The 23,591-nt window shown below is 46.5% G+C and overlaps 1 protein-coding gene across 1 annotated transcript in view; it reads left to right on the forward strand.

Annotated features, from left to right (window-relative positions):
* Positions 1–10,840: 10,840 nt before the first annotated feature.
* Positions 10,841–23,591, forward strand: part of LDLR (low density lipoprotein receptor) — a 45,125-nt gene continuing 32,374 nt past the window's right edge. Inside the window, exon 1 of the mRNA XM_053583265.1 lies at positions 10,841–11,035. Coding sequence (XP_053439240.1) covers positions 10,969–11,035 — 67 coding nt within the window. The 5' untranslated portion in view covers positions 10,841–10,968. The remainder of the gene's footprint in view (positions 11,036–23,591) is intronic.

Genomic DNA, 23,591 nt, shown 5'->3' on the forward strand with positions numbered 1-23,591 from the left:
GAGCTCAGGTAATCCACCTGCCTTGGGCTCCCAGAGTGCTAGGATAGCCACTGCACCCCAGCTAATTTATTTTGGGGGGCACTGATATGGTGGCTCATGCCTTGTAATCCTAGCACTCTGGGAGGCTGAGGCTGGTGGATTGCCCTGAGCTCACAGGTTGCAGACCAGCCTGAGCAAGATTGAGACCCTGTCTCTAAAAATAGCCGGGCACTGTGGTGGGCACCAGTAGTCCCAGGTACTTGGGAGGCTGAGGCAAGAGAATTGCTTAAGCCCGAGAATTTGAGGCTGCTGTGAGCTGTGATATCATGGCACTCTAGCAAGGGTGACAAAGTGAGACTCTGTCTCAAAAAAATAATAAAATTATTTTTTGGATTGTTTCTTGCCAAGATTTAGAAATGCAGCTATTATTTGTGTATTGATTTTGTTTTTTTTTCTTTTTGGTTGCAGTTCAGCCGGGGCTGGGTTTGAACCCGCCACCCTCGGTATATGGGGCCGGCACCCTACTCACTGAGCCACAGGCACCACCCTGTGTATTGATTTTGTATCTTGCAACTTCGCTGAATTCATTTATTTGTTCTAACAGGCTTTGGGGTGGGTGTGTGGAATCTTTAAGGTTTTCTACATATAAGAGCATGTTGCGTGATCAGAGGCGCGAGAGAGTCAGCAGCTTTGCTACAGGTGTGAGCTCGCTCTTGCAATGTTGATGGGCCCAGGAATAATTGACTACACACAGAAAAGATGGCTTCTGTGTTAGCAAAAGCCAATAAACCCTTACCAGGCTCACTTCATGTGCTTCATGTGGGGAGCTCTGTCACCCCACAGAGCATGTCATCTGTGAACAGTGATAATTTTCTTTCTTCTTTTCTAATCTAGATGCTTTTTATTTCCTTTTCTTGCCTAATTGCTCTCATTAGATCTTTGAATGCTATGTTGAACAGAAGTGGTAATAAGGGGGCATTCCTTGTCTTACTCCTGATATTAGGCAGTCTTTTTATCTTTGAACCATGGAATGTTTCACTTACTCAAAATAAACTTAAATAAATTAATCTTAACATAGCATATATGTAAAATACCTGCTTGTGAATGTAGTATCCATGGTAGTCTGTCGATTTCACCATTGTTTTGAACAACATAATTCCTAAAGTGGAGGCCTTGTATTTATCTTCTGTCCTGTGTTCTTTTTGTATCAGAGCCCTACAGAGTGTTTTAATCTTTTTATTTTAAAATAAAGAAGTATACAATGTACTCAAAAATAAATAAATAAATAAAATAAACTTAAATAGGCTCAGCACCTGTAGCTCAGTGGCTAGGGCATCAGCCACATACACCAGAGCTGGCCAGTTCGAACCCAGCCCGAGTCTGCTAAACAACGACAGCTAGCTGGGCATTGTGGTGGGCGCCTTGTAGTCCCAGCTACTCAGGAGGCTGAGGCAAAAGAATTGCCTAAACCCAAGAGTTTGAGGTTGCTATGAGCTGTGACATCACGGCACTCTACCAAGGGCAATATAGTGAGCCTCTGTCTCTACAAAAATAATAATAATAATAATAAAATAAAATAAAAATAAATAAATAAAATAAACTTAAGTCTAGTAGGCTCCCAACTTCTGATACAAGAAGTATGTATTTTTTTGTACTTCATGTGATCCTGTTTATAGAAATATCTTGCCCTGTTCTCACTCCTAAAGTCCTTGAGATGAGGTGGTGTCTGTATGTGTTTTGAGTCTCCCTAAACCAACACTCTCTGGGTTCTTGATACAGGTTTGCTTTTGAGTTAGGTGTTCTGTTTTGTTTGTTTGATTGATTGATTGATTGATTTGAGACAGTCTCACTCTGTTTCCCTGGGTAGAGTGTGATAGCTCACAGCAACCTCAAAGTCTTGGGCTCAAAGTGATTCTCTTTGCTTTCACCTTCCAGAAACTGGAACTACAGGCACCACCACAATGCCCAAGGGGTCTTGCTCTTGCTCAGGCTGGTCTCAAACTCCTAAACTCAAGCAATCCACCTGCCTTGGCCTCCCAGAGTGCTGGGATTACAGGCTTACCACCTGGCCTAGGTGTTTTGTTTGTAAGGAAGGGACTGGAAGCCTAGGACAAATTTGAATTTCCAATTACCAAAGCCATGACAAAAGTAAGATTCAGAAACTTGGCTAGGTGGCTTATGCCTATAGTCCCCGCACTCCGGGAGGCCGAGGTAGGTGGATTGCCTGAGCTTACAGGTTCGAGACCAGCCTGAGCAAGAGCGAGACCCCGTCTCTAAAAATAGCCAGGTGTTGTGGCAGGTGCTTGTAGTCCCAGCTACATGGGAGGCTGAGGCAAGAGGATTGCTTGAGCCCAAGAGTTTGAGTTTGCTGTGAGCTATGATGCTACAGCACTCTACCCAGTGCGACAGCTTAAGACTCTGTCTAAAAAAAAAAAAAAAATGATGCAATTGTAACACAAAAGCAGCCAAAGGCAAAAGCAAAGGCAAACCCATACATGGTGTTTATTATGCACCAATTTTGGCTCTAGTCAATTTTTTTTTTTTTTTTGAGTCAGACTGTCTGTAGTACTGTGTACAGTGCAGTGGCATGAGTGTAGGTCACAGCAACCTCACATTCCTGGGCTTCAGTGATCCTCCTGCTTCAGCCTTCTAAATAGCTAGCACTTCAGGGGCACACCAGAGACCCAGATAAATTTTTCTATTTTTTTTGTAGAGATGGGATCTTAGTCTTGCTCAGGCTGGTCTAGAACTCCTGGAATTACAGGCACAAGCTACCTTGCCTAGCTTCTAGTCATTTTATGTGTAATAACTTACTTAATCTTCACAAGAACCTTTGTGAGCTAGTTACAAGAGAGAGAACGGAAGTTTCAAGAAATAGAAATAGAAAAATTAAACCAAGGGCAGCACCTGTGACTCAGTGGGTAGGGTGCCAGCCCCATATACCGAGGGTGGTGGGTTCGAACCTGGCCCCAGCCAAACGGCAACAAAAAAATAGCCAGGCGTTCTGATGAGCACCTGTAGTCCCATCTGTTCCGGAGGCTGAGGCAGGTGACACCACACCACTCTACTGAGGGCAATAAAGTGAGACTCTGTCTCTAAAAGAAAAAAAAAGAAAAGAAAAGAAAAATTAAACAGAGACATTGTCCTCAGGTCTATATATGACCATGGCCATACGTGGCAGAGAGAGAAGAGATCTTGACATTTCAAGGGGGAAGTCACAGGCAGAGAAATACGTCTTTCAAACCTTGGCCAGGTTTTGACACCCTGGAAATGCACTTTTTTATTTTTGTTTTTGAGACTGAGTCTCACTCTGTCACCCTGGGTAGAGTGCCATGGTGTCATTATAGCTCACAGCAACCTCAAACTCCTGGGCTCCAGTGATCCTCTTGCCTCAGCCTCCTGAGTAGCTGGGACCACGGATGCCCACCAGCAAGCCATTAGTTTTTTCTATTTTTTCTTTTTTTGTAGAGACAGAGTTTCACTTTATGGCCCTCGGTAGAGCACCGTGGCATCACACAGCTCACAGCAACCTCCAACTCCTGGGCTTAAGCGATTCTCTTGCCTCAGCCTCCTGAGTAGCTGGGACTATAGGCACCCGCCACAACACCCGGCTATTTTTTTGTTGCAGTTCAGCCGGGGCCGGGTTTGAACCCGCCACCCTTGGTATATGGGGCCGGCGCCTCACCGACTGAGCCACAGGTGCCACCCTTTTTTTTTTTTTTAGCATGGATGGGGTCTCACTCTTGCTTAGGCTGGTCTTGAACTCCTGACCTCAAGCAATCCATCCGCCTCAGGCTCCCAGAATGCTATATCTCTGTACCCAGCCAAGAATGCCCTTTTCAGATCTTTTGTGGCTGTTTCAGGGCAGCTCTAGGGACAATTTAAACCAAGTCTCCTCTGGGAAGAGAGTTCCTTTCTGGTAACTCTGTCTAGTCCTATTGGGGAGCAAGTGTTATCACCGGGTAGATAAAGAGAGAGCTAGACACACAATCCAAACTGAGCTTTTTATGTCTTTTAATTTTAATAAAGGGAAATCACTTCTGGAGGTGGTGGCTCACACTTGTAATCCTAGCACTCTGGGATGCTGAAGCAGCAGAATCCCTTGATCTCAGGAGTTAGAGACTGGTCTGAGCAAGAAAGAGACCCTGTCTCTAATAAAAATAGAAAAATGAGCAGGATATTCTGTTGGGCAAGGAGGATGAGTCAAACTCCTAAACCCAGGAGTTTGAGGTTGCTATGAACTAGGCTGATGCCAGGGCATTCTAGACTCTAGCTTGGGGAAAGGAGTAAGACTCTGTCTCAAAAAAAAAAAACAAACAAACAAAAAAAGGCTCCATTTCTGTAGCTCAGCGGCTAGGGTGTCAGCCACATATACCAGACCTGGTGGGTTTGAACCTGGCCTAGGGCCTGGCAAACAACAATGACAACTACAACCAAAAAGTACCAGGGCATTGTGGCAGGTTCTTATAGTCCCAGCTACTTGGGAGGCTGAGGCAAGAGAATTGCTTAAGCCCAAGAGAGTTCACGCTACCCGACCTCATACTATACTATAAATCGATAGTGATCAAAATAGCATGGTACTGGCACAAAAACAGAGAAGTAGATGTCTGGAACAAAATAGAGAACCAAGAGATGAATCCAACTACTTACCATTATTTGATCTTTGACAAGCCAATTAAAAACATTCAGTGCGGAAAAGATTCCCTATTTAACAAATGGTGCTGGGTGAACTGGATGGCAACCGTAGAAGACTGAAACTGGACCCATACCTTTCACCATTAACTAAGATAGACTCTCACTGAATTAAAGATTTAAACTTAAGACATGAAACTATAAAGATACTAGAAGAGCGTGCAGGGAAAACCCTTGAAGAAATGGGTCTGGGCGAGTATTTTATGAGGAGGACCCCCTGGGCAATCGAAGCAGCTTCAAAAATACACTACTGGGACCTGATCAAACTAAAAAGCTTCTGCACAGCCAAGAGCACAGTAAGTAAAGAAAGCAAACAGCCCTCAGAATGGGAGAAGATATTTGCAGGTTATGTCTCTGACAAAGGTTTAATAACCAGAATCCACAGAGAACTCAAACGTATAAGCAAGAAAAGAAAAAGTGATCCCATTGCAGGCTGGGCAAGGGACTTGAAGAGAAACTTCTCTGAAGAAGACAGGTGCACGGCCTACAGACATATGAAAAAATGCTCATCATCTTTAATCATCAGAGAAATGCAAATCAAAACTACTTTGAGATATCATCTAACTCCAGTAAGATTAGCCCATATCACAAGATCCCAAGACCAGAGATGTTGGCGTGGATGTGGAGAAAAGGGAACACTTCTACATTGCTGGTGGGAATGCAAATTAATACATTCCTTTTGGAAAGATGTTTGGAGAACACTTAGAGATCTAAAAATAGATCTGCCATTCAATCCTATAGTTCCTCTACTAGGTATATACCCAGAAGACCAAAAATCACATTATAACAGATATTTGTATCAGAAGGCAGCCCAATTCATAATTGCTAAGTCATGGAAAAAGCCCAAGTGCCTATCGATCCACGAATGGATTAATAAATTGTGGTATACATACACCATGGAATATTAGGCAGCCTTAAAGAAAGATGAAGACTTTACCTCTTTCATGTTTACATGGATGGAGCTGGAATATATTCTTCTTAGTAAAGTATCTCAAGAATGGAAGAAAAAGTATCCAATGTACTCAGCCCTCCTATGAAACTAATTTATGGCTTTCATATGAAAGCTGTAACCCAAATAGCTGGGCGTTGTGGCGGGCGCCTGTAGTCCCATCTACTCGGGAGGCTGAGGCAAGAGAATCGCTTAAGCCCAGGAGTTGGAGGTTGCTGTGAGCTGTGTGATGCCATGGCACTCTACCGAGGGCCATAAAGTGAGACTCTGTCTCTACAAAAAAAAAAAAAAGAAAGCTGTAACCCAGTTATAACCTAAGAATGTGGGGAAGGGGGAGAAAGAGAGGAGGAAGGGGGGAGGATGGGCAGAGGGAGGGTGATTGGTGGGATTACACCCGTGGTGCATCTTACAAGGGTACATGTGAAATTTAGTAAATGTAGAATATAAATGTCTTAACACAGTAACTAAGAAAATGCCAGGAAGGCTATGTTAACCAGTGTGATGAAAATGGGTCAAACGGTCTATAAAACCAGTGTATGATGCCCCATGATCACATTAATGTACACAGCTATAAAAAAAAAAGGCCCAAGAGAGTTAGAGGTTGCTGTGAGCTGTGACAGCGCAGCACTCTACTGAGGGCGACATAATGAGACTCGGTCTCAAAAAAAAAGAAAGAAAGGGGAAAAAAGAAGGCTGAAAGTGATGGCTTACCTTACAGTCCTAGCACTTTGGGAGGCAGAAGTGGGTGGATTGCTTGAGTTTAGGAGTCAAAGACTAGCCTGAGCAAGAGTGAGACCCTGTCTCTACTAAAATAGAAAAACTAGCAGTACATTGTGGTGGGCACCTATAATCCCCACTACTGGAGAGGCTGAGGCAAGAGGATGATCTCTCTTATTTTTTTGTAGAGACAGAGTCTCACTTACCGCCCTCGGTAGAGTGCCATGACGTCACAGGACTCACAGCAACCTCCAGCTCTTGGGCTTCCACGATTCTCCTGCCTCAGCCTCCTGAGCAGCTGGGACTGCAGGTGCCCACCACAACACCCGGCTATTTTTTTGTTGCAATTCAGCTGGGTTTGAACTTGCCACCCTCGGTATATGGGGCTGGCACCCTACTCACTGAGCCACAAGTGCCACCCAAGAGGATGATCTCTTAAGCCCAGGAGTTTGAGGTTGCTGTGAGATGTGAGGCCATAGCATTCTAGCCTGGGCAACATAGCAAGATTCTGTCTCAAACAAACAAAAAAACAATGGAAAGTATTCTGGGCTGGGCACAGTGGCTCACACCTGTAATCCTAGGACTCTGGGAAGCTGAGGCAGGTGGGTTGCCTGAGCTCAGGGGTTTAAGACCAGCCTGAGCAAGAGTGAAATCCTCCCCACCACCCCAGTCTCTTTAAAAAAAAAAAAAAAAAAAAAATATATATATATATATATACATACACACATACACACACATATATAGCCAGGCAGGTACCTGTACTCCCAGCTACTTCGGATGCTGAGGCAAGAGAATCACTTGAGCCCAAGAGTTGAGGTTGCTATGAGCTATGATGCCATGGCACTCTACCGAAGGAGACAAAGTGAGACTCTGTCTCAAAAAAAAAGTTATTCTGATTTTTTTTAAGTGTTTTTTTTTTTTTTAGAGACTGAGTCTCATTTTATTGCCCTCAGTATGGTGTCACAGCTCACAGCAACCTCCAACTCCTGGGCTCAGGTGATTCCCTTGCCTCAGCCACCAAAGTAGCTGGGACGACAGTCACTGACCACAACGCCCAGCTATTTTCCTGTTGCAGTTCGGCCAGGGCTGGGTTTGAACCAGTATATGGGGGCAGCACCCTACCAGCTGAGCCACAGGCGCTGCCCCCTGATTTTTTTTTTTTGTAGAGACAGAGTTTCACTTTATTGCCCTCGGTAGAGTGCCGTGGCGTCACACGGCTTTACAGCAACCTCCAACTGGGCTTAGGCGATTCTCCTGCCTCAGCCTCCCGAGTAGCTGGGACTACAGGTGCCCGCCACAATGCCCGGCTATTTTTTTGTTGCAGTTTGGCCGGGGCTGGGTTTGAACCCACCACCCTCAGCATATGGGGCCGGCACCCTACTCACTGAGTCACAGGTGCCGCCCCTGATTTTTTTTTTTTAACCAAAGCATAAGTGATGGGATTTAATGGGGACACATTTAGCAATGCTGCAACAATTCATAGCACTTTCATATCTTTGTAAACTCTCCCTCACAATTGCTAATTATATTCAGCCTTGACACTGAACCTGTCAAATAGGAGAAACAAGCATTTTGTTTTTTTTGAGACAGAGTTTCACTTTGTTGCCCTAGGTAGGTGCTATGGCGTCACAGCTCACAGCTACCTCAGCCTCCCAAGTGCTGGGTCTACAGGCACCCACCACAATGCTCGGCTATTTTTAGAGATTAGGTCTGGCTCTGGCTCAGGCTGGTCTCCGTCCTGTGAGCTCAGGCAATCCACTTGCCTCTGCCTCCCAGAGTGCTAGGATTACAGGCATGAGCCACCTTGCCTGGCTGAAACAAGCATTATTATGGCCTCCTGTTTTTTTTTTTGTTTGTTTGTTTGTTTTTAAGAGACAGAGTCTCACTTTATCACCCTCGGTAGAGTGCCATGGCATCACACAGCTCACAGCAACCTCCAACTCCTGGGCTTAAGCGATTCTCTTGCCTCAGCCTCCCGAATAGCTGGGACTACAGGCACCCGCCACAACGCCCAGCTATTTTTTGGTTGCAGTTCAGCCGGAGCTGGGCTTGAACCCGCCACCCTCGGTATATGGGGCCGGCGCCTTACCAACTGAGCCACAGGCGCCGCCCTATTATGGCCTCCTTTACAGGCTGAGAAAGATAATTTATTTGTTTATGTTTTGTCTGATTCTGCATTTGGGTCCTTAACTGCCCAGTTCTTTTTATTTATTTATTTATTTATTTATTTATTTTGCAGTTTTTGGCCAGGGCTGGGTTTGAACTCGCCACCTGCGGCATATGAGGCCAGCGCCCTACTCCTTTGAGCCACAGGCGCCGCCCAACTGCCCAGTTCTTATAAATTTCTTCTTCTGGATTAATCACTGTTTTTCTTTCTGAAGTTTGAATTGTCAACTTTTTCTCTTTTCTGCCTCTTCCCCTAGGTTTTCTTTCTTTCTTTTTTTAGAGACAGAGTCTCACTTTGTCGCCCTTGGTAGAGTGTCGTAGCATCACAGCTCTCAGCAAACTCCAGCTCTTGGGCTTAGGCAATTCTCTTGCCTCAGCCTCCTGAGTAGCTGAGACTACAGCTGCCCCCCACAATGCCTGACTATTTTTTGTTGTAGTTTGGCCTGGGTCGGGTTTGAACTGACCACCCTCGGTATATGGGGCCGGTGCCCTACTAACTGAGCCAAGGTGCCGCCCTTCTCCTGGGTTTTCTTACAATCCTGCTGAGACATTAGAACTCTCTAATTCAGGGGTCCTCAAACTGTGGCCCGCGGGCCACATGAAGCTGTGTGATTGTATTTGTTCCTGTTTTGTTTTTTTTACTTCAAAATAAGATATGTGCAGTGTGCATAGCAATTTGTTCATAGTTTTGTTTTTTTTTTAACTATAGTCCAGCAAGGGACAGTGAATTGGCCCCCTGTTTAAAAAGTTTGAGGATGGGGCGGCGCCTGTGGCTCAGTGAGCAGGGCACTGGCCCCATATACCGAGGGTGGCGGGTTCAGGCCCAGCCCCAGCCAAACTGCAACAAAAAAATAGCCGGGTGTTGTGGCAGGCGCCTGTAGTTCCAGCTACTCGGGAGGCTGGGGCAGGAGAATCTCCTAAGCCCAGGAGTTGGAGGTTGCTGTGAGCTGTGTGATGCCACGGCACTCTACTGAGGGCAATAAAGTGAAACTCTGTCTCTACAAAAAAAAAAAAAAGTTTGAGGATGCCTGCTAATTAATTCAGTTTTCAAAATCCCAGAGAACTCCAGCTCATTCCTGGGGGAACTCTGTAAGACTGTTAAATCTTTTGTGGGGTTCAGGCAAGTTTCTGACATTTGCCTTTTTGGCAAGGGGCCTTTGGCAACCCAATGAATCGCCAAAAAGACTCCTTGGTTCTAAAAGTTTTTCTTCACATCAGCTGTCTGTAATGTAGGCAGTCAAGTTCAACTGTGAAACTATGTTTTGTTTGGATTTTTGCTTTGGGAAGAGAAAGCCACCCTCCTTGTGTGTTCAACTGTTCCTAAAAGGATAAATCAATATTTATATCCTTACCCCAAATATCGGGTCAATTGATTTTTGAGATGTGTTTGTTCATAATTTGTCCAAGTGCTGGATCCCACAAAACAATTTTTTATTTTTTTGCAGTTTTGTCTGGGGCTGGGTTTGAACCCACCACCTCCAGCATATGGGGCCAGTGCCCTACTCCTTTGAGCCACAGGCTCTGCCCACAAAACAATTTTTGTTTAAATAATTTAAATTTCTCGGGCGACGCCTGTGGCTCAGTCAGTGAGGCGCCGGCTCCATATACCGAGGGTGGCGGGTTCGAGCCCGGCCTCGGCTGAACTGCAAACCAAAAAATGGCTGGGCGTTGTGCCAGGCGCCTGTAGTCCCAGCTGCTTGGGAGGCTGAGGCAAGAGAATCGCTTCAGCCCAGGAGTTGGAGGTTGCTGTGAGCTGTGTGATGCCATGGCACTCTACCGAGGACGATAAAGTGAGACTCTGTCTCTACAAAAAAAAAAAAAAATAATAAATAAATAAATAATTTAAATTTCTCATTGATCACTGTTCATAAGGCAAATTGGAATAACCATCTAAAACAACATAAAAATAAAAACTAAGCTAAAAACCTTCATACAATTCCTAGAAAATGAGGCAATGTAGAAGTGTGTGTGTGTGTTAATATTTTTAATTTTTCCTTTTAAGGCAGAGAGAAGATTATCCTTAGGCTATATGAAAGGACAGTTGTTATCTTTCCTCTGGAAGCAAACAGAAAGGTGGCAGTTAAAAGTTGAGTAATTTCATACGAATGTTTCAGGAGACGCATTTTGGATTTGTAGGTCGGCTCTTGACCCAAGACCCTAGTACTTGTGCAAGGAATTCAGCCGCCTGCCCTGGAGCCGCTTTGGGAGGACTGGAATTCGAGCCAGGACTTCAAGGGTTAAGAAGCAGAAGTCACATCGGCGGTTCGAAACTCCTCCTCCCGCGGTGAGGTGAAGACTTTTGAAAATCACCCCACTGAAAACTCCTCCCCTCACGGGAAACCTCGCCTAGATATGTTGCGGCGAATGACTCGGGTACACATGCAGCCGTGCGAAGCTTGAGTTCCCAGCTTAGACACCGCGGCGTCGTAATCCAGATCGGGACGTTACGGGAAGAGGCTGCGAGAATGGGGCTCGGTGGCTGGAGGCTGCGCTGGGCCGTCGCCCTGCTCCTCGCCGCGGCGGGGATTGCAGGTAGGGTTTGCTCCAGGCGCTGGTGCGTGCCCTTTGGGAATTCTTACTGTGGGGCGAGGGGAGAGGAAAAATTAATCACTCCATTCTTGGGAGACATGTAGGAACATGGCAGGAAGGAGGTCTTTTCCAGGCGGCTAGAGGGGGCGCGAGGGTTGGAAGGAGTCTGGCGGGCTCAGAGAACAAGCGGCGTGGCTCTTCCGCTCAAGTCTCTGCAGGGTGAGGGACCTCTTCATTCTTCCTCAGAGGTGGGGGGAGGCTCCATTCCTAAAAGGAGGGACACCCCTCAACTCAGTCAGTTATTCTAGAGGCAAGGGTGAGTCGAGGACCGGTTTCCCAGCTTGGAGCGGGGGTCCCCACGGCCGGGGTAACCGCAGCGGCCAGATCAACTTGGCGCACCTCGGGGGTCGCTGCCACCTCCCGCAGCCTGGCGCTGCTTCTCGGGTATCTCTGGAGCGTCAATCTCCGGACCGCCTCCCTCCGCCCTGTCTCCGCCCTCTGGGCCTGCCCCACAGCTTCCATTGGGTGCCATCCGAACAGGCGAGCCTCGAGCCACTCCCCTCGTCCAATGGCAGGCATCCCAGGCGGAGGTGCAATCGTTGAAGGGCGGGGCTTGCGCGGAAGTCGCGACCCACCGGGTTCTGGGCTAGGCGGCTGCTGGGGAGGTCGGGAGTCTGTCAGGTCACAGTTCCCTGTCGCAAAGGCGACGGTACTTCTGGCCCCTATGTGAGCGAACGTAGACTCGGGTCCCCTCGGCCAAGGCCCCAGTTTCCGCTGCAGTCTGAGGGCGGACCTTGGTCCTTGCCTGCTCTTGGGGGGCCGCCCTCCCGGGTCAAGTTCACAGACAGGTTCTCAAGGCCGCGGTGCCTCCGGAGGCTAAAATGTGGCTTTAGCATCTCTCCTGCCTCTCCTGGGTCCAGACCTTCAGCCAGGGTGGGCTGGGGGCAGAGGCAACGAGCCCGACGCGGGCCAAGGTGCATTTGTTCTGAGGTTCTAAATGGGTTCGCTTGAGCTGCTAAAGTGGCAATTTTTCGTTTTGGGGCGGTGGGATCGGATTTAGATTTCGACAAGAGGCTAATAGGTGCATGATCCTGAGTCACTGCTTTTTAAAAAAAAAAAAAAGTAGCTGCGGAGAGGCAGTGAGCCCTGTCTTGGACAATAACTAAAAGGCTCCTCTCCTCCTCAGAACCACTCAACCTGTGAAAGGATTGGGATTGTAGGAAGCTTTTTTAATATATATTTTTTTCCATTGGAAAGTGGTTCGTTTTTTTTTTTTTTTTTGTAGAGACAGAGTCTCACTTTATGGCCCTCGGTAGAGTGCCGTGGCCTCACACAGCTCACAGCAACCTCCAACTCCTGGGCTTAAGCGATTCTCTTGCCTCAGCCTCCCGAGTAGCTGGGACTACAGGCGCCCACCACAACGACCGGCTATTTTTTTTTTTTTTTGGTTGCAGTTTGGCAGGGGCCGGGTTTGAACCCGCCACCCTCGGTATATGGGGCCGGCGCCTTACCGACTGAGCTACAGGTGCCGCCCGGAAAGTGGTTCGTTTTGAGCCGAGAGAGCTTTGAACTCTCTTGTAATCTGTAACATGCCAGTTTCCTCTGGGAGGGAAGGGAGGGAGGATGCAGAGAAATAGGATTGTTATTGCCATTATTCAGCCATCCAGTATAAAGCCAAAGGGATGTGGCTTGGTCAAGGGGCACTAGATTAACTTGTATTTCACTCACTGGTCAACTCCTTACCTAAGAGAAGGTGTTGCAAGTAAAGTGTTACGAAAGACCCCGTTAATGTAGTTTCTTCCCACCGATTGACTGACTATATGATGTTTATTCTATTCTCCAGGAGAGAGGAGCTCTGATATCCCCAGACTTCTGAGAGCTCCTGGATCAGTGTTTATAGAAGCCCTAGCAGTTCTGGGTTCAAGGAATTTCCCCTGGAGGAGTTTCTTGTCTGTTTCCTCTAGGAATAGAAGTTGAAATCTGAACTGCACACCCTCACCACCTAGCCAGTTAAAAATCAGTAAACAGTGGTAGGTGGAGTGTCAAAGAGTCCAGGGCTCACCCACACTTAAAAAAAAGTAGAGCAGGTCAGTGCCCGTAGCTCAGTGAGTAGGGTGCTGGCCACATATGCCAAGGCTGGCGGGTTTGAACCCGGTTCAGGCTAGCTAAACAGCAATGACAACTGCAACAATAACAACAACAAATAGCCAGGTGTGTGGCAGGTGCCTGTAGTCCCAGCTACTTGGGAGGCTGAGGCAGGAGAATCCTTTAAGCCCAGGAGATTGAGATTGCTGTGAGCTGTGATGTCATGGCACTCTACCAAGGGTGACATAGTGAGACTCTGTCTCAAAAAATAAATAAATAAATGAAAGAAAAAGTAGAGCAATTGGGTTGAGAGTTGTGTCTGCTTTTGCTACAAGTCCCAGGGAATTCTTTTTTCATTATCTTTCTTTCAAGGGAAAAAAGATAACAAGAGCTTCATTGAGATTGAAAACCTGTAGTATTATGTTCCTCATTTCTGCTTTTCTCTATATAGAATTCCTCCACATAAAATCCAAATCTAGGTGCTTCTTTCTCCTTGCTTTGAGAGGGACCTTTTGAAGTCTCCTTTGCATTCCACGTAAAGTACATTAATAGCATCTACACTCTATCCTGCTGTCAAGCAAATGGCCTTTTGTTGCTAAGGGACTGCTGAAGTATTAATAACTAACCAAGAGCAAAGGAGTTGGCTGCCCCTTCCAAAGAAGCTGCAACGCAACCTACCTCTGAGTCACCCTAGGGAAAATACACATCCCGTTTGGGAAGGAGCAGTCATAATTCCTTTCTCATTCATTTTTATCTGAGTCTATTTTCTCCAGCCAGGGGATTTTTTTTTTATATATGTATAAGGAAATGATTCTAGCTACAATTTCGATTTCCCTGTGTAGCAACACTAGTATGGTAAGAAAACATCGAAAGCATTTACCACCTCATTTGTGTGCTGGGGAAAAAAATAGAAATGATTATTCTCCTTTTCTGTTTCGATAACCTTGTTCCTGACTTGTCACTTAGGACACGAGAGATCAGAAGGTTGAGAGTTTATAGGGTTTTTTTTCTGAGAGGGTGCAGTGCCTATTATCATTTCAGGCAACCATAGCACAGGGGTATCTGAGGATTGGTGCTCTGATTTGCTTTTGCTGAAATTCAGATGATCTAATGTGAAAAAAACCTAAACCTTATTTGAAAGAACTAGAAAGATGTGTGGTTTCTTTGGGCCGTGGTGTTTGAGGGAGAACTACATCTGTCCTCTTGCTCAGGCTGTTCTGTGGGGACACACCCCAGTGTGCTGTCATTTGGCACTCTTTGTCTCCCCACTTGCTGGGCTGTGAGGGCTTAGTTTGAAGGCTGTTATCTGGCTGTGTGCTTGTAGCAGCAAAATCTACTTTTTATTTATTTATTTATTTGTGAGACAGAGTCTGTCACCTTGGGTAGAGTGCTGTGGCATCATCATAGCTCACAGCAACCTGAAACTCCTGGGCTTAAGTGATCCTTAGCTGGGCATTGTGGCGGGCACCTGTAGTCCCAGCTACTCGGGAGGCTGAGGCAAGAGAATCTCCTAAGTCCAGGAATTGGAGGTTGCTGGGTTGCTGTGAGCTGTGACACTATAGCACTCTACCAAGGGCGATAAAGTGAGACTGTCTCTTAAAAAAAAAAAAAGAAGTGATTCTCATGCCTCAGCCTTCCAAGTAGTTGAGAGTACAGGCATCTGCCATAATGCCTGGCTAATTTTTTTTTCTTTCTTTTGTTCTTTTTTTTTTAGTAGATACAGGGTCTTGCTTTTGCTCAGAATGGTCTAGAACTCCTGAGCTCAAGCTATCTGCCTGTATCAGCCTCCCAGAGTGTTGTGATTGCAGGCATGAGTCACTGTGCCCAGTGTAAAATTTACTTTTTTTTTTTTTATTGCGACAGTGTCTCACTTTGTCACCCTCGGTAGAGTGCTGTAGCATCATAGCTCACACCAACCTCAAACTCTTGGGCTCAAGTGATTCTCTTGTCTCAGCCTCCCTAGTAGCTGAGACTACAGGTGCCCACCACAACACTCCGCTGATATTTTTTGTTTGTTTTTGTTTTTATTTTGCAGGCCCAGGCCGGGTTCAAACCCTGCAGCTGTGGAGCATGTGGCTAGTGCCCTAACCACTGAGCTATGGGTGCCCCCAAATCTACTGTTAAAATACCGTCTGGAGGGGCAGCGCCTGTGGCTCAAAGGAGTAGGGCACTGGGCCCCATATGCCGAGGTGGCGTGTTCAAACCCAGCCCTGGCCAAAAATTGCAAAAAAAAAATACTGTCTGGAGGAGAGGCTGGACGCAGTGGCTCACCTCTGTAGTCCCAGCACTGGGGAGGCCGAGGCAGGTGGATTGCTTGAGCTCACAAATTTGAAACCAGCCTGAGCAAGAAGTGAGACCCTGTCTCAAAAAAAAAAAAAAAATAGGGCGGCGCCTGTGGCTCAGTCGGTAAGGCGCCGGCCCCATATACCGAGGGTGGCCGGTTCAAACACGGCCCCGGCTGAAATGCAACCAAAAAATAGCTGGGCGTTGTGGTGGGCGCCTGTAGTCCCAGCTACTCAGGAGGCTGAGGCAAGAGAATCGCTTAAGCCCAGGAGTTGGAGGTTGCTGTGAGCTGTGTGAGGCCACGGCACTCTACCGAGGGCCATAAAGTGAGACTCTGTCTCTACAAAAAAACAAACAAACAAAAAAAAAAAAATAGCCAGGTATTGTGGCCAGCACCTATAATCCCAGCTACTTGGGAGGCTGAAGCAAGAGGATTACTTGAACCCAAGAGTTTGAGGTTGTTGTGAGCTAAGATGCCCTGGCACTCTACCAAGGGTGACCAAGTGAGACTCTGTCTCCAAAAAAAAAAAAAATAAATAAATAAAAAAATAAATAAATAAAATACTGTCTGGAGGGTTGGTTGGCTATTAGATTACCTGTTATTTATTTATTTTTTTGAGACAGAATCTCACTATGTTGCCCTGGAGAAAGTGCTGTGGCATCATAGCTCACAGAACCTCAAACTCTTGGGCTTAAGGGATTCTCTTGCCTCAGCCTCCCAAGTAGCTGGGACTACAGGCACCCACCACAATGCCCAGCTATTTTTTGGTTGTAGTTGTCATTGGTGTTTGGCAGGCCCTGGCTGGATTCAAACCCACCAGCTCTGGTGGTGTATGTGGCTGGTGCCCTAGCTGCTGAGCTACAGGCGCTGAGCCAGATTACCTGTTTCAACAGGAATAGGTAGTAGTGGTATCTTCCCATCAGTGTGGTCTTGAACACACTTCTGTAGATTTCCTGACAGGTAGCATAGAAATGTAGTTAGATGGCTTGGCTTTAAATGGCTCTGCAGGCCATTTAACTAGAATGACATGGGGGAAACTGACTTTTTTAGCTCTGTTTCCTAATTTATAAAATGGAGGGAAATAGGGCGGTGCCTATGGCTCAGTGAGTAGGGCGCCGGCCCCATATACCGAGGGTGGCGGGTTCAAACTCATCCCCGGCCAAACTGCAACAAAAAAATAGCTGGGTGTTGTGGCGGGCGCCTGTAGTCCCAGCTGCTCGGGAGGCTGAGGCAAGAGAATCACATAAGCCCAAGAGCTGGAGGTTGCTGTGAGCCGTGTGACGCCACGGCACTCTACCGAGGGCAGTAAAGTGAGACTCTATCTTTACGGGAAAAAAAAAAAAAAAAATAGAGGGAAATAGCTTTCTCCATTTCCTAGAGAGTATTGTAAGAATTAAAGAACAGAACAAAAACAGGGGCCTTGCCCAGATACTGACATAATGAATAAATGCCAGACACACAGGTGATATAACCGTCCATTGGAATACTGCTCAGCAATGAGAAGAGGCAAGCAGTTGATAATACATGTTGCTACTTGTAGCTGACAAATGTTTGGAGAATTATAGGCAGGGGAAAGCTTAATGTCCATAGAAGGGTTTTTTCCTTATCCCCACTTTATGGGCCTTCAGCTGTTATTAACATTTCTGGCCTTTCCAGCAGCACATTTTGTTGGTAAAATGTGTCTTTATGCAAACAAAGGTTGGAGATAAGATCAATGGAGTAGTGATCACTAGTGATCACCAAAACTATGGTCACTGGTGGAGTAATAGAAGCTCATCTCTTGAGATCTTTATTACCAAGGCCCCCTTGCCTGGACTTCCCTTTTATTTTTTCTGAGTAGCTTGGAATCTGAATTGCTTTTTATCCAATCCCTGTGTAAGCAGTGAGAAGTGAGTCATTTCCTCCTTTGAGCATAATCCCAATTCTGCTCTGAGTTAGAGGGGTGTGGCAGGTATTGTCACAGTACCACCCAGGAGGACATCCTGTGCGGATCAGTAGTTGGGCAGTAGAATTGTCAGTGCTTGTGAGGGCAGCAGATTCCAAAGTTCAAGTCATTCACTTCTTTCTTCCCTATTTTTTTTTTTTTTTTTTTTTTTGTAGAGACAGAGTCTCACTTTATCACCCTCGGTAGAGTGCCGTGGCATCACACAGCTCACAGCAACCTCTAACTCTTGGGCTTAGGCGATTCTCTTGCCTCAGCCTCCCGAGCAGCTGGGACTACAGGCGCCCGCCACAACGCCCGGCTATTTTTTTTTTTGTTGCAGTTTGGCCGGGGCTGGGCTTGAACCCACCACCCTCGGCATATGGGGCCGGCGCCCTACTCACTGAGCCACAGGCGCCGCCCCTTTCTTCCCTATTTTTAACACATTCTCGTTGTCATCTGGGACCCAACTCTGTGGTCACCTTAGACATGGCCTCCCTATAATTCACAGTTACCAAGTTGTTGATTTTCTAAATTCTCTCTGTATTTCTCCATCTTTATCATCTCTATCCTCATTTGCCCTCCACCCCCTGCCCTATGCCTTGACTAGCTGGTTCCTATTCTCTGATAGGGGTACTGGACTTAAACTTGGAAGACCCAAAGTTTCATTTATTTATTTATTTATTTATTTGAAGTAGGGTCTTGCTATGTTGCCCTCGGTAGGGTGCAGTGGTGTCACAGCTCACAGCAACCTCAAACTCCTGGCTTTAGGCGATTCTCTTGCCTTAGCCTCCCCAGTAACTGGAACTACAGCCCCCTACCACAACGTCCAGCTATTTTTTTCTTTTTTGGTTGTTGTTGTTGCAGTTGTCATTGTTGCTTTAGCTGGCCCGGCCGTGTTCGAACCCACCAACCTCGGTGTATGAGGCTGGTGCCATAACCACAGTGCTTTGGGTGCTGGACCTATTTATTTATTTATTTATTTATAGACATCTCACTCTGTCACCCTGGGTAGAGTGCCATGGCGTTATAGCTCACAGCAGCCTCAAACTCCTGAGCTCAAGCAATCCACCCACCTTGGCCTCCCCAAATGCTAGGATTACAGGCATGAGCCACCGGGCCCTGCTTCTTCTTCTTCTTTTTTTTTTTTGTAGAGAAAGAGTCTTACTTTGTCACCCTTGGTAGAGTGCCGTAGCATCACCCTGCTCATGCAACCTCCAACTCCTGGGCTTAGGCGATTCTCTTGCGTCAGCTTCCTGAGTAGCTGGGACTACAGGCGCCTGCCACAATGACCGGCTATTTTTTTTGTTGTTGTTGTTGCAGTTCGGCCAGGGCTGGGTTTGAACCCGCCACCCTCGGTATATGGGGCCGGCACCCTACCCACTGAGCTACAGGTGCTGCCCTTCTTCTTCTTCTTTTTATTTTTTTATTTTATTATTATTTTTTCTTTCTTTCTTTCTTTTTTTTTTAAAGGACAGGGTCTTAGGCTAGTCACAGTGACTCACGCCTATAATCCCAGCACTCTGTAAGGCCGAGGCGGGTGGATTGCCTGAGCTCATGGGTTTGAGACCAGCCTGAGCCAGAGTGAGACCCTGTCTCTAAAAATAGGCAGGCGTTGTGGCGGGTGCCTGTAGTCCCAGCTACTCGGGAGGCTAGGGCAAGACAATCGCTTGAGCCCAAAGGTTGGAGATTGCTGTGAGCTTTGACACCACAGCACTCTACTGAGGGTGACAAAGTGAGATTCTATCTCAAAATAAATAAATAAATAAATAAATAAATAAAGGACAGGGTTTTGTTCTGTTGCCCAGGCTGGGGTTCAGTGACACAATCATAGCTTACTGCAACCTCTGACTCCTGGGCTCAAGCAATGCTCCCAGTTCAGTCTCTCAAATGGCTGGGACTATAGGGCTCTGCCACCACATCCAGCTAACATTTTGCCCAGCTTGGATTTTTTTTTCTTTTTTGAGACAGGGTCTCTGTTGCTCAGGCTAGAGTGCTGTGGGCTGAGCCTAGCTCACGGCAACCTCATACTTCCAGGCTCAAGCGATTCTCCTGCCTCAGCCTCCTAAGTAGCTGAGACTATTGATGCCTGGCTAATTTTTCTATTTTTTGTGGAGATAGGGGTCTCACTCTTACTCATACTGTTCTCAAAATCTTCAGCTCAAGGGTTCCTCTGGCCTTGACCTCCCGGAATGCTAGGATTTTAGGTGTCTTATTTGTTGGACTTCTTGAACTTAACACTGGTGTACAGGGTGGACTTTGAACTTTAAATTTTGTCAGATATTGTAGGCCAGGAGTGGTGGCTCATGCCTGTAATCCTAGCACTATAGGAAACCAAGATGGGTGGATTGCCTGATCTCAAGGAGTTTGAAACCAGCCTGAACAAAAGCAAGACCCCATCTCTACTAAAAATAGAAAAACTAGCCCAGCATTGTGGCTGGTGTCTATAGTCCCAGCTACTTGGGAGGCTGAGGCAAGAGGCCTCCTCAGGATTACTTGAGCTCAAGAATTTGATGTTGCTGTGAGCTATGATGCCACAGTGCTCTACCAAGTGCAACAAAGTGAGACTCTGTCTTAAAAAAAATAAATAAATAAGTTTGGTCCTGTTTGCCTCCTTAAAGATGTACAGCAGAACAGCATCCCTTTCCCTGACCAGGTGATGGGCTACGCCCTGATTTTTGGTACACCTAATAATCAAAATGCTTATGACTATGTCAGGCATTAGGGTGAGACTACGTCATGTTGCAAGGATGAAAAAGACATCCCCTTTCCTCAAGGAGTTTATATCTAGGCTAGAAGATACATAAGTAAACAGGTCTTTTTTGAGACAGAGTCTCACTTTGTCGCCCTTACTAGAGTGCTGTAGTGTCACAGCTCACGGCAACCTCAAACTCTTGGGCTTAAGTGATTCTCTTGCCTCAGCCTCCCAAGTAACTGGGACTACAGGTGCCTGCCACAATGCCCGGCTATTTTTTGTTGTTGTTGTTGCAGTTGTCACTGTTGTTTAGTAGGCCCGGGCCAGGTCTGAGCCCGCCAGCTTGGGTGCATGTGGCTGGTGCTGTAACCACTGTGCTATGGGTGCTGAGCCAACAGGCCATTTTGATATACATTGGTAGGGGCAAGAAAGGAGCATTTTAGGAGCTTATAAAGGTGCCTAATCCAGATTTTTTGAAGATCAGCATCAAAACTGAACTGAGAACTAATAGTGATAGTTTGAGCCAAGGGATGGGCATCAGAAGGGGACTGCAGGGATGTGTTGTCTGAGGTCGTGTTTACAGGATCCCGTGCAGGGACACATTATGTACCAAGATGAAGGTGTGTTGTATCACATGTAGTTCCAAGAAAGGAAATCTTTCCTTTCTTGGAACAGCAATGTAATTCTCATTGCTGAGAGTTTGGGGACAGTTGATAATGTTTTGTGACCTTGGCTCAGCACCCATAGCACAGTGAGTAGGGTGCCTCCCACATACTGAAGTTGGCGGGTTCGAACCCAGCCTAGGCCAGCAAAACAGCAATGACAACTGCAACAAAAAAATAGCCGGGCGTTTTGGCCGGTGCCTGTAGTCCCAGCTACTCGGGAGGCAGAGGCAAGAGAATCACGTAAGCCCAAGAGTTTGAAGTTGCTGTGAGCTGTGATGCTACAGCATTCTACTGAGGGTGACATAGTGGACTCTGGCTCAAAAAAAATTTTTTTGTGACCTCAAGGACACTCTCTTCTTCACTCTTCGAAGGGGTTTCAGGCCTTTCATAAGAGAAACAGGTGTCTGCAGATATGTGTATCAAGAGGAAATAGGACAGAAGGAAGAAGCCATGGGTGGGAAGGATCTTGTGTTTTCTCTTCTCTCTACTGTCTGTGAACCACCTTCACATGTGATCAGCTCTCTGTGCCATCTTACATCTCCTTTTTACTCCCGAAGATGCTCCATAAATCTTTGAAGCTTTCTTGTTCACTTTAAGAAAGTGATGTGTTCTATATTTAATGTTCTACCTTGAAGCCTTTTAAAAACCAGCAAGTTCAGATTGTTTGTGTGTCCTAGGCAATTCCACCTTGGATCAAAACAAATCGTGGATGTTTAAAGAAAATATGAAAGGGAAAATGAATCACCTAAATACATACATATAAAAAACTCTAAATGACACAATGAGTGAAAGATCTTGGTTCTTCCTTCACAATCCAGATAGAAGCAGGAGAGGTTTTTCTCATGGGCAAAGTAGAAGAATCATTAAAATGTTCACTCTCAGTAACATTGCCAGAGACCAGCCAGAGCAATAGCAAAACCTGTCTCTAAAAATAGCCAGGTATTATGGTGGGCACCTGTAGTCCCAGCAACCTGGGAGGCCGAGGCAAGAGGATCACAAGAGTTTGAGGTTGTGAGCTATGATGCTACTGCACTCTACTGAGGGTGACAAAGTGAGACTCTGTCTCAAAAAAAAAAAAAAGTTTAGGGCGGCGCCTGTGGCTCAGTCGGTAAGGTGCTGGCCCCATATACCGAGGGTGGCAGGTTCAAACCCGGCCCCGGCTGAACTGCAACCAAAAAATAGCTGGGCGTTGTGGCGGGTGCCTGTAGTCCCAGCTACTCGGGAGGCTGAGGCAAGAGAATCGCTTAAGCCCAGGAGTTGGAGGCTGCTGTGAGCTGTGTGATGCCACGGCACTCTACCAAGGGCCATAAAGTGAGACTCTATCTTTACAAAAAAAAAAAAAAAAAGTTTACTCTCTCCTTTTGTTGTCTTTTTTTTGAGACAGAGCCTCAAGCTGTTGCCCTGGGTGGAGTGCCGTGACATCACAGCTCACAGGCTCACAGCAACCTCCAACTCCTGGGCTCAAGCGAGTCTCCTGCCTCCGCTTCCCAAGTAGTTGGGGCTATAGGCACCTGCCACAATGCCTGGCTATTTTTTGGTTGTAGCCGTCATTGTTGTTTGGCGGGCCCAGGCAGACTTTGAACCCACCAGCTCAGGTGTGTGTGGCTGGCGCCTTAGCCACTTGAGCCACAGGCACCGAGCCTGTCTTTTTTTTTTTTCTGTTTTCTTTTTTTGTAGAGACAGAGTCTCACTTTATAGCCCTCGGTAGAGTGCCGTGGCCTCACACAGCTCACAGCAACCTCCAACTCCTGGGCTTAAGAGATTCTCTTGGCCTCAGCCGAGTAGCTGGGACTACAGGCGCCCGCCCGGCTATTTTTTTTTTTTGGTTGCAGTTCAGCCGGGCCGGGTTTGAACCCGCCACCCTTGGTATATGGGGCCGGCATACCGACTGAGCCACAGGAGCCGCCCGTCTTTTTTTTTTTTTAATCAATTATTTTTTATTAAACCATAACTTTGTACATTGATGCATTTATGGGGTTCAGGGTACTGCTTCGATATACAATGTGAAAGGCTTACATTGAACTAAGTAACACATCCATCACAATTATACTCATTTCTTAATAGTTTTGAAATGTACCATTGCATCATGCACATTAGGTGAGGTCCCCCCAAATACTCTCCCTCCTCCCATATCCCCCCTCCCTCCCCCTCTCTCCTCTTCCCTTCTACTTTGTCCTTTTTTGTCTTGAAGATTCTCCCAAGAATGGAGTAACTTTCTGGAGAGGTAGTTTCTGCTTCAAGTACAATGCCTTTATTAATTACCTTTGTGCAAAATGAGCTAATGGCTAAATTTGCATAAGCCAGTAAACGATTTTTTTTTTTTCTGTTATGGCTAACATTAAAAATTAATTGATTTAGGCCGGGCAAAGTGGCTCATGCCTGTAATCCTACACTCAGGAGGCTGAGGCAGGTGGATTGCCTGAGCTCATCAGCCTAAGCCAGAGCAAGACCTCATCTCTAAAAATAGACGGGTGTTGTGGTGGGTGTTTGTAGTCCCAGCTACTTGGGAGGCTGAGGCAAGAGGATCACTTAAGCCCAGGAGTTTGAGATTGCTGTGAGCTATGACACTACGGCACTCTACCAAGGGTGACAAAGCGAGACTCTGTCTCAAAAAACGAAACAAAACATTAATTGATTTAGCTGGTGGCTCACGTCTGTAATCCTAGCACTTTGGGGGGAGATTGAGGCGGGTGGATCACTTAAGCTCAAGAGTTCGAGACTAGCCTGAGCCAGAGTGAGACCCTCCCCCACCATCTCTACTAAAAAATAGGAAAATTAGCCCAGCATTGTGGTTGGCACCTGTAGTCCCAGCTATGTTGGGGGCCGAGGTAAGAGGATTACTTGAGCCCAAGAGGTTTTTTTGTTTGTTTGAGACCAAATGGCACTCTGTTGCTCCAGCCTTGCTCATA

This window comes from Nycticebus coucang, chromosome 3, assembly GCF_027406575.1.
Source record: "Nycticebus coucang isolate mNycCou1 chromosome 3, mNycCou1.pri, whole genome shotgun sequence".
Lineage (NCBI taxonomy): Eukaryota > Metazoa > Chordata > Mammalia > Primates > Lorisidae > Nycticebus > Nycticebus coucang.